This window comes from Oncorhynchus kisutch, linkage group LG27 (assembly GCF_002021735.2).
Source record: "Oncorhynchus kisutch isolate 150728-3 linkage group LG27, Okis_V2, whole genome shotgun sequence".
Classification (NCBI taxonomy): Eukaryota; Metazoa; Chordata; class Actinopteri; order Salmoniformes; family Salmonidae; genus Oncorhynchus; species Oncorhynchus kisutch.
In genome coordinates, this window is record NC_034200.2 from 21,704,809 (window position 1) to 21,714,758 (window position 9,950).

The 9,950-nt window shown below is 43.5% G+C and overlaps 1 protein-coding gene across 8 annotated transcripts; it reads right to left on the bottom strand.

The window, feature by feature from the left end:
- Window positions 1-1,067: 1,067 nt before the first annotated feature.
- LOC109872166 (uncharacterized) lies at window positions 1,068-6,182 on the bottom strand. 8 transcript variants are annotated; one of them, XM_031806877.1, is made up of 7 exons: window positions 6,062-6,176; window positions 5,632-5,840; window positions 5,235-5,500; window positions 3,141-4,979; window positions 2,901-3,005; window positions 1,948-2,058; window positions 1,068-1,234 (listed from the first exon to the last, which is right to left on the bottom strand). In XM_031806877.1, the coding sequence occupies exons 3-7, from the start codon at window positions 5,491-5,493 to the stop codon at window positions 1,206-1,208; spliced, it is 2,343 nt and encodes a 780-aa protein (XP_031662737.1). In that variant the 5' UTR covers window positions 5,494-5,500; window positions 5,632-5,840; window positions 6,062-6,176; the 3' UTR covers window positions 1,068-1,205. The 8 variants fall into 8 exon arrangements, with proteins under 8 accessions (XP_031662737.1, XP_031662738.1, XP_031662740.1 ...); XM_031806878.1 differs by lacking the exon at window positions 5,632-5,840 and having other exon boundaries at window positions 6,062-6,182; XM_031806880.1 differs by lacking the exon at window positions 5,632-5,840 and having other exon boundaries at window positions 5,235-5,495; window positions 6,062-6,155.
- Between the last annotated feature and the right edge of the window lie 3,768 nt (window positions 6,183-9,950).

The window sequence follows — 9,950 nt, forward strand, 5'->3', positions numbered from 1 at the left end:
CTCATCAGAATAATGGCCATTTTCTTACTCACCGTCAGCCCATCCAATGGCTCCAGATCGAACTAAGTGCATTACAGACAGAAGCAGTATCACCAGGTTGTAAACCGGAGGTAATGAGCCCACATGTACATGTTTTGTAGGTGGTTCCAAATTAGCTAAAGCCAGCCCTCGCAAGACACGTATAGTCAGATCGAAATGTGCGTAATTCTATCTGTTGACTTAAATCATTGTGCAACATTATGGGTAAGCTCCGGGCGTACCTTAGTCTTTCAGCTGAACAAAAAAAAGTTAGGTTTAGGCATAAGTTTAGCAGTATGATTGGGGTTACGTTTAGTTGACGCAGGCAACAAGGCAGGCAGAAAGAGGCGCATTATCAAAGAAAGAAACTAAGTGGAGAGTCAAATAACAGGTTCAACGAGGTGCTGGTGCAACCAAAGAATAAGTTGTTGAGAGGCGTGGTTGATGACTGTAGGCTGTAGCTAGGAGACAGACCACTGACTGTCGTAGCGAGCATGGGGGGAGACAGGGTTGTATTCACTACACAGAGGCAAACAGGATGAAATTGTGGGAGATAATAGGTCAACTTGTCCAATAAGAAACGTCAGCTTCCTTTTCCGTTTCAAAACATTTGTTTGTATGAAGTGAACTTAAGATATCTGGTAAACAGATTGAAAAGTACTGGGGTCGAATGCCGTCTCATTTTCCAGCAGTGAGGATTCTTGTAGTAGCCTACTTGTTTTGCTCAAGTTAAACAGACCCTTGATCTCCTGTGTGCAGTCAAAACATTGTCCCGTCTGAAGTTAGCCACGCTTACCAACCACATGGTGGGTAGGCAACTTCACAGCCCTACCAGGAAGAGTGTTGGGTAGGCTACTTTTTAGATAACCTTTATGGGAGTATCTAAATTCATCTTTCACTTGGGACTCCTTGACAATGAATATGCTGTGCCTTTTGCAATCGATAGTGAATAAATCTTGCTTTTGTGAAGTCTTTATAGAGTTCAGCAGTCATGGCGAGTCCAAATTCCCTTACTGATCAATAAGCCCCATTTCATGAACATGTTCTACTTTTAATTTCAAATTCCTCCACCACTTCAAAACTCAAGGAGTTAATTTGGAGGGGGAAAAAAACTTTATTTTAGATAGGCCTATAAATAGGGTTATTAAAAATGTCTTCATTGTCATTTGTTGACAGTCTCTGGTCAGTCAGTACCTTGGGTTTCTTCCATTTGCTCCTGTAGAGAAAACACAGTGTTAATAAATAATTAAAAATAACTTCAGCATAGGGCTTCATCTTGGAATGTTAATTGAAGCTAACCCGGCCTCTGTAGGTAGAAAGCTGAGGCTGAAGAAATGTAACAACTTAAGTTCATACAGAGCTATTGATGCAAGCACTGACAATCCATGATATCAATATTAGTTTTAATCATGTTTTGAGACTATACAGTGTTTGTTTCCATTTACTTTTACAAACATTGGAGTAAATCAACCTTATATTTTTGATTCTGAACGAGGTACAATCAATAGATACATGTATTTCATTTGTACTTAAAAATTAATTATGTACCTATTGATTCTGGAAAAAATATAATTTATACATGCCTCATGTGGACTGTCGTACCCCATCAGAACCAAAACTATAAGCTTGTTTAACTCCAATGTTTGTAAGAGTAAATGGAAACAATGTGTAGTCTCAAAACATGTTTAAAACTAATGATATCAGATTGTCAGTCCTTGCATCCATAGTTCGGTCTATGAATTTTAGTGGTTACATTTCTCCAGCCTCATACCTCAGTTCTTTACAGAAACGGGGGCAGGGAAAACACTTTGCTATTGTTTCAACTGCTGATTGACAATTTAACCTTACTTTATGAAACAGACAGAATGGCGTGACTGGCCATTCACGCAGTCTAAACCATAAATCATCCATCAAGGTTGTTATCCTTGCCTCTTGTTTTACCAGATCTGCCATAATACCCAGTCCAGGGTTCTTCGTCACCATTCCTCTGGGTGTTCTGCTGTCCAAAAGGCTTGTTTGATGGGTTAGTCTGTGCTCTGTCTGGTGAAGAAACCAGTAACACCATCAGGTATTTAGCATTGAAAACACTAACAATACTGTGGAAAATAGTCAGTAGAATGACTAACATTATACAGAACAAAAAATATAAAAACGCAACAAGGATTTTAGTGAGTTACGGTTCATATAAGGAGATCCGTAAATTGAAATATATTCATTAGACCCTAATCTTTGGATTTCACATGACTGGGCAGGGGCACAGCCACGGGTGGGCATAGGCCCACCCACTGGTGAGACAGGCCCAGCCAATCAGAATGGGTATTCCCCAAAAAATTATATACAGAAATAATCCTCCGTTTCATCAGCTGTCCGGGTGGCTGGTCTCAGACAATGCCGCAGGTGAAAAAGCCGAATGTGGGGTCCTGGGGTGGAGTGGGTCTGCGGTTGTGAGGCCGGTCGGAAGTACTGCCAAATTCTCTAAAACAACATTGAGACTGCTTATGGTAGAGAAATGAACATTCAATTCTCTGGCAACAGCTCTGGTGGACATGTCTGCAGTCAGCATGCCAATTGCATCTGTGCCATTGTGTTGTGTGACAAAACTGCACATTTTAAAGTGGCCTTTTGTCCCCAGTGCAAGGTGCACCTGTGTAATGGTCATGCTGTTTAATGAGATTCTTGATTTGCCACACCTGTCAGGCGGATGGATCATCTTGGCAAAAGAGAAATGCTCACTAACAGGGACGTAAACAAATTTGTGCACAAAAATTGATAGAAAAGCTTTTTGTGCGTATGGAAAATGTCTGGGATATTCTATTTCAGGACCTGAAACATGGGACCAACACTTTATATGTTACATTTGTATTTTTGTTCAGTATACATACCCTGTGGTCTATTCTGCCATCGTCTCCGTTTCTTTGAGTAGTTCAGCCCATATCCATTATCACAAGTTACATGATCAGGCATGGCCTTGTTTGCTCCCCTGGAATCTGCAGGAGAAAGATACTATATAAAGTGTCATTTTACAGCATTGTTTCAGTGTGCATTTGTGTAAGAATATATCAAAGCAGACTAACTTAGACCAAGTTTAGGAATGATCAAAAAGTATGGTATGCCCTCTTTACCCATCTGTCGTTTCTGATACTGTGGAATGAGACGCTGCTGTGCCTGAGGCTTGATGAGATCGGCGGCCATCTTGGCCACATTTCCCTTATTCAGTCTGCCGGTGTGGCGCTTCCTGAAACTCACTCCGTTTGGCTTCGGCACCTCACAGTAGCAGTTCCTCTCCTGTAGCTTTGAACACATCAGACCACACGTCTTAAAGTGTCCGTTTGATGAGGGAGCCGTTGGCATCCTAACATCTGCAATCTGCTCGCAGTCCTGTCGACTGGGTTCAATAGACCTAGCCTGTTTGGCAGGTTCCATCACCTCCGCCTCCATTTTCTGGTTGCAGCGACCTGTACATCTGCAGCCAGGTGCTTTGTCTCCTGCTAGGCATTTGGAGGAATATGGTTCAGGGTCATCTGGAAAGCAGGGAGGGCTCAGGACCCTGGGCTCTGTAACTTTCAGAGCCTTCTGATTTGGGCTACGTTGAGCCTTGGGTTTCACTGACCCTTGAGTGCTATTCAAAGATCCTTCAACACTTGGGATCATTGCACTTTGGCTTGTAGGAGAACCTTTTTCCACAAGCTCCATGTGTAGGTTGTGGCTATGTTTGAGCTGCCTTTTCCTCCTGGGAAGAGCTTCAGAGTTCAGCCTCTTTGATGGGATGAATTTATCCATTGGCGTGCTGAAAACTTGCTTATGCTCTGCAGTGCCTAGTTGATGCTTTCTGTAGTACATTTTTCCCATGTCGGCCAGCAAACAGGAAAAGGGAACATAAGGGGGAAGTGTGTCTACCGATGACAGGGACAACCTTTGACTTCTCTCGGTTATAGCCAACAGTTGACTAGCTGTGTGGCCTCGACTGACATTCGCATCCGATTCTTTCGCATTCGACACTTCATGATCCAAAATCCCATTCTGTATCAGCCACTCTGTGGAGGGGACATACGGCGCCAACGACTGCACTGACCAAACAGACGCATTAGCCTTTTGCTGTATTTGCATATAATGGAAGGACTCTTGGCATGAAGAAGTATTCACATCAGCCATGTTCTCTGCCTCTTTCACATTTTCTAAAGTCAGTGAAAACCTCAGACTTCTCCTCCTCTCTGTTACAGCTATGACCTGACTGGCTGCGAGGTCTTGACTGACGTTGGAAGGATCTGCTTCTTTCTCAGTCACCACAATGCCGTTCTCCAGAAGCAACTCTTTGGAGGGGACATACGGGGCCAAAGACTGCACTGACCATACGGACTCATTCAACTTTTTGGGTACCTGACTATAAAAGGACATCTGGCTTTGATTAGGATGATCATCTGACACTCTTTCAGACAACTCTTGTGCCACATCTTCTGGCACCATCAGTCCATTCTGTGTCATCCACTCTATAGAGATGCTACGTGAGTGCATGGTCTTTGTTCCTGCAGGTGGGTCTTTGCCAGTACCCTGGCTCCTCAGTATCCCCTGGAATCCAGTTTTGGAGGCAATGGGGGAATTAGGTTCTTCTTCTGGGCAGCTCTGTTTCTCTGCTTTGGAGCTTAGAGATGAGGGGGTGGTAGAGTTGGTGCCTCTTCCAAAGTCTGACCTAGCCAGTAGTCTAGCCAAGGGGGGACCATCCTTCACCACTTCAGGTGGTGGTTCAGTCTGTACTTCAGAGTTGACCATCTCTATGGGTGTGGCGTTGTGGTAAAACGTGCTGGACATCCTGCTGTTGTTCTGGTAGGCCATGGCAGCAGGACGGAATTGGTATTGTCTGTATTCTGCAGGGTGCAGCTGGGAATGAGGAAGAACATAACCTGGAACCTCCATGTATGGGTGGGGAAGGAAAGGTGGCATAACCATTCCCGGCATACCGTAACCTAAATACAAAATTAGAAGGAATGAGTGTCATTGGATCTTTGAATTGTATTGAATACATTGTTTTTAAATGACAGCTGAAAAGCATGGGGTTCCTCAAATTATGGAGGTATACATTTTGAGCTGTACAATACATGTAGTAGATCAGAACAAAAATGTGGTTTACTGATCATGAATATTACTTTATACTGCCAGACTGGACATTATACAGCATTTATACTACTGGGTAAGAAAAACATGTTTAAACTTAGCCATTCCTGGAATTCCAGAGCAGGGGTTGTAGGGCATGGGCCACTGGTAGTGGTAGAGGGGGAGAGGAGGAGGGGGCTGCACATAGAAGTAGGGTCGAGACTGGTGCACATGAGGATGGGGCTGATGATCGGTTAGATGGGGCCCTGATCCTTCAGGTCCATGCACTGGGTGCCATGTGCCAGGGTTGGGCTGAGGAACTGGCTGGTGTGGCCCAATGTGCCCCGCTGCCACATGTGGTCCATTTTCAAATTGTGTTGCTGCCATACCTAAACTAAGGAAAGAAACAGATGGAAAGTAAAAGGAAATGCATAAAAATAATGCACAGTCTAAAATCAATGCACAGTCTAACAATTAGTGATGTCACGGAGCGCTGAGGTGTGTCGAAATCGCTAAGCAGTTTACCTCAAAGCAGTGTGCCGATGCCTGTATCACTATCAGAAGCACATGATCAATGACATCTGAAGCTTTGTTTCATCAAACAACCCGATTGGTCCTGTATTGGTTTCGGTAGAGGACAAAAAGGCTACGCTTCGAATGCACTATGGTGTGTGGGACAACTATAAATGTGCCACAAGTGTACACTTTGTTGATCAAAGCCTTGAGTAATGAACCTACAGAATAACACAATTAGATGGAAAGCCTCAACACTTCAGGAAGCTTTGTTTGCCAATCAGTACCAACAAGGTGATTAAGTGAATTCAGGTCATTAAATAATTCCATCAAAAAATAAGTGCATCTTACAAATGGTGACACCACCAATTAAATATAATGACCCTGAATAAGAAAATAACTGCAATACAGAGCACACAAATGTAAGAAATGACCTGCTCACCACCAGAACAATAGATCAACTTGACTTGCCTCACAACAAACTGATTAAAAGTGTGAGCCAGACACACCTGGCCTTAAATTGATGATTACCAAAGGTGTGGTTTCAGTTTGAAAAACAGTTCCTGGGATGTCTCGGGAAACGACAGTTTTACTTCCACGCTGATTCAGTCATTTCAGTCATTCTAGTGCATTCCGAAAAAACAAGTACACATCAAAAGTCAACCCTCATCCCATTTTATTAACCTCTTCCAGTGCTTGACTTGGACTAGAACAGGTGCCGGTACTGTTTATATTTAGGTGCAAGAGCTCCACAATACTTTTGAGCTAATAATGTACAAGAGGAACAGGAACTCCAGTATTAAAACATGTGAGGTGCCAGTACTCAGCTCCTGTGAGCTCCTTAGCCAAGTCAAGCACTGATCTCTTCTTAATCTAAATGTTACATATCGTTACGACACTTAAGAGTATTGCCTCTACAGTTCGCCCCTCCAAACTAAATTAGGTCATGCATTTTAACAGCTCTTCCTAATCCGCCAAAAAATGTGATTACAGCTGTGAGTCATTCAATAACAAGCCTGATATGTTATACAGTAGTTATTTTGTAGTTATTTTTAATTTGCTTTACAAAATAGTTTGGAGTTTACTGTCTCTATTCTCTAAAAATGAAGGTGAAACTTCAGGGGTGTGTACAAATTATTGGAAGACATGCAACATTTTGCCTCATAAAAGTCTTAATTTAATGTCAGAATAAAGAATGCATGTGATTATGTATTATCTTGAAGTATTCGTACAACCTAGATTGCAAGGCTAATTATGCTGGGCCTAACACGTTTCAATTACTGATCCAATCTGTAGAACACTAACCACAGCTTTCATGAAACTACTGAAGCATCAATCTATTATCCATGTTGATGAATGCATCCCTGTACTCTTTAATGTAAATGAAAAAAAACAGGTTTTAAAAGTGTGAGGTTTTATTGGCAACACTGTGCAGGCAAGTAGATATGTTTGTCAACATTACACAGCGATGTTCAAAATATCTACACAGTAACAAAACGAGACAACTTCGACTGGCACTTGAAGCCAAACATCTCCTCTCACCAAGAAATTGCATTTCCACTGCTTTATAATTGTATTGCCTGGGCTTCAACCCTCAGTGAACAATACACTGACACTGTAAGAGGAGTTGAAATGCTGTAGAGTAGACTGGGCCTACCCCTCCCAGGTTGTTTGGTCTGCTGGTCAACATGGGGTTAGTGTCACAGTACAGTCGGTTAGGCTGCAGCCCAGGCTGTGATTAGGATCGATGCACAGCGTCCATCAAGGCTACAATCAAGCACTGGAAATGCAGGCATCTACTGTACAGCAAGTTGTTGAACTGCTGCCTTAGATATTATTTTTGTAACACTTATTCAAACATTACGAGTGTTTTAATTTATTACAATGTGCTTTGTGTGCATTTCATAGTGCAAGTGAATTTATATATTAGGTCAGGGTCATGTGAAGCCCAATTCAGATCAAGGCTCCTAGTCAAGGCTCCTAGTCAAGTCTCCTAGTCAAGGCTCCTAGTCAAGGCTCCTAGTCAAGGCTCCTAGTCAAGGCCCCTAGTCAAGGCTCCTAGTCAAGGCCCCACCGTCATGTTTTACATCCTCTGGAGGATCCTCTGTTCTCTGGCCTGTCCCACTATCCAAGGTTCTTCAGTATTCAGGAGGAGCTTCTCAGAGTGGTATTGCTTGGCCAGCTCCTCCAGGCAGCTCTGGCTGGACTCTGCATTATAGCCCACCACTGTACTAGTGGAGTCATTGAATACGCTGCTGGGCAGAGTCCCTCGACCTCATACTACCCTGTTGGGGCTGTCTCTGTGGCAGAGGCCTCGGCTCCAGCTCCTACTGGGTTCTTTGGCCATGGTCGTCCTAGGGGAAGACACGGTCGTCCTAGGGGAAGACACGGTCGTCCCAGGGGAAGACACGGTCGTCCTAGGGGAAGACACGGTCGTCCCAGGGAAAGACACGGTCGTCCCAGGGGAAGACACGGTCGTCCCAGGGGAAGACACGGTCGTCCCAGGGGGAGACACGGTCGTCCCAGGGGGAGACACGGTCGTCCTAGGGGAAGACACGTTCGTCTGAGGTTGGGATAAGTTTGAACCTCAGAACAAGCGTTCTCTCACCCAACACAGGCCTGCTGCTGGAAGTGGTGACAGAACTGGACGTCATAGGTCGCAGAGGAGATGTGGGGGTTAAACATCCTACTGTAGTCGACAGGCTGTGTCGGCGCCTGTGGAGCCACATACGCCAGGTATGGCATATGGAGCAATATATCGACGCCCATAAGACATAGCTGGAAATAGAAAGAGAGAAAATATTAGAATTGTATTCGAAAATTACATGACACAAATGAATTGACAAAGATTTTTTAAGAAAAAGTAGCCATAGTACCTGATGGGAGACGACCATATGGATTGATGTTCCATTGACACATATTATAAAATGGTTGAGTTGGTGGTTGAACATAGAAAAATGGTCTTGTGTGATTAATTATATGGTGTGGTTGCCCAACTCTCATTGAGTGTGAAGGATTATTCATATTTGAAACAAGTGAGAAAATACAGTAGTTGATTGACTTGACACTTCATCCATCACAAAGAATCAATGAGTAATGTTTCAATTTATCAAAGTTGAGTTGGCTAATAAATAAATCACCTTCCTTTGCTTTGTCAGGGGCAGAAAGACAGAACAGGATATTATACACCGCAATTCTACTGCAAAGAGGAAACTAAAAGTTAAAACGTCAGTTAACCTACACACATCATTACATTGTGGTCCCAAGTCAGTGTAGAAACTTAGCTGCAGAGGCTAAGCCTTCCAATAAGGCAAAAATCTGACTGCATCCATGAACAACAAGAAATATAGGTACAGTATATGCCATTACATTGGCGTTAAACACATGAAAATTAGGTGACTAAAAATTAATAAAGACAAACAAACCTAACCGTGAACGTGATGGTCAGGAAAAACTGAGACCGTATATCAAACGAGAGCAAAACAAAACTTACCCATTACTCACCCTCCCCATCAGATGTATCACCTACGGTGCGTGGGGCATTGCAACACGCGAAACCCACTCCGATTGGGGTGTAACGAACTGTGAGCTGACAGTCAAATTAGGCAATTAGTCATTTTCACCACAAGGTGGCCCCAAAACTACAAATATGCGTGTACCGCATCAGCTTTACGACGTTTCTACTAACCAAGCCATTTTGGCTCCCCTGATCTCTCTTTGAGAATAAGGTTATGGCCATAGAGATAGATAGATGAACTCATCTTTGTGTCTGTGCCAACATAGCATCAATGACAGCATGGGTGACGCCATTGAGGTTATCTCTGTCGATGTGCCCTTGAGCAAGGCACTTAACCCTAATTGCTCCTGTAAGTCGCTCTGGGTAAGAGCGTCTGCTAAATGACTAAAATGTTTTTTTAAATTAAATCTCCATTTTGACTGATCCCTCCTGATGACCTGGTCAGACATGACTCCAACAGGGTCACCAGAAGGGATCAGCCAATGAAGTTGGAAGTCCCACGAACCCAGTTGACAAAGGCCCCCCCCAGTGTCAGGTCTGGAGCGTGAAGTCACTAGCTCTGCTGGGTGGCTACTGCGTAGCAACGTAGCGGTGCCAAAAGCCCTTGTCTACCCTAGAAAGCCTATGTAAATGACGATAGCCAGAAAGGCCCCCAAAAAAACATTGACAGCCGTTTTGGGCTCTAAAATGTGTTTATTGTGATCAAGTTTAACCCCACAGTGAATTATTTAAAATTGTGCTACAAATCGAGATATATAGTGACCCTTCTGACTACTACATTTGTCATCACACAGGACCATGTGCTGACACAGGC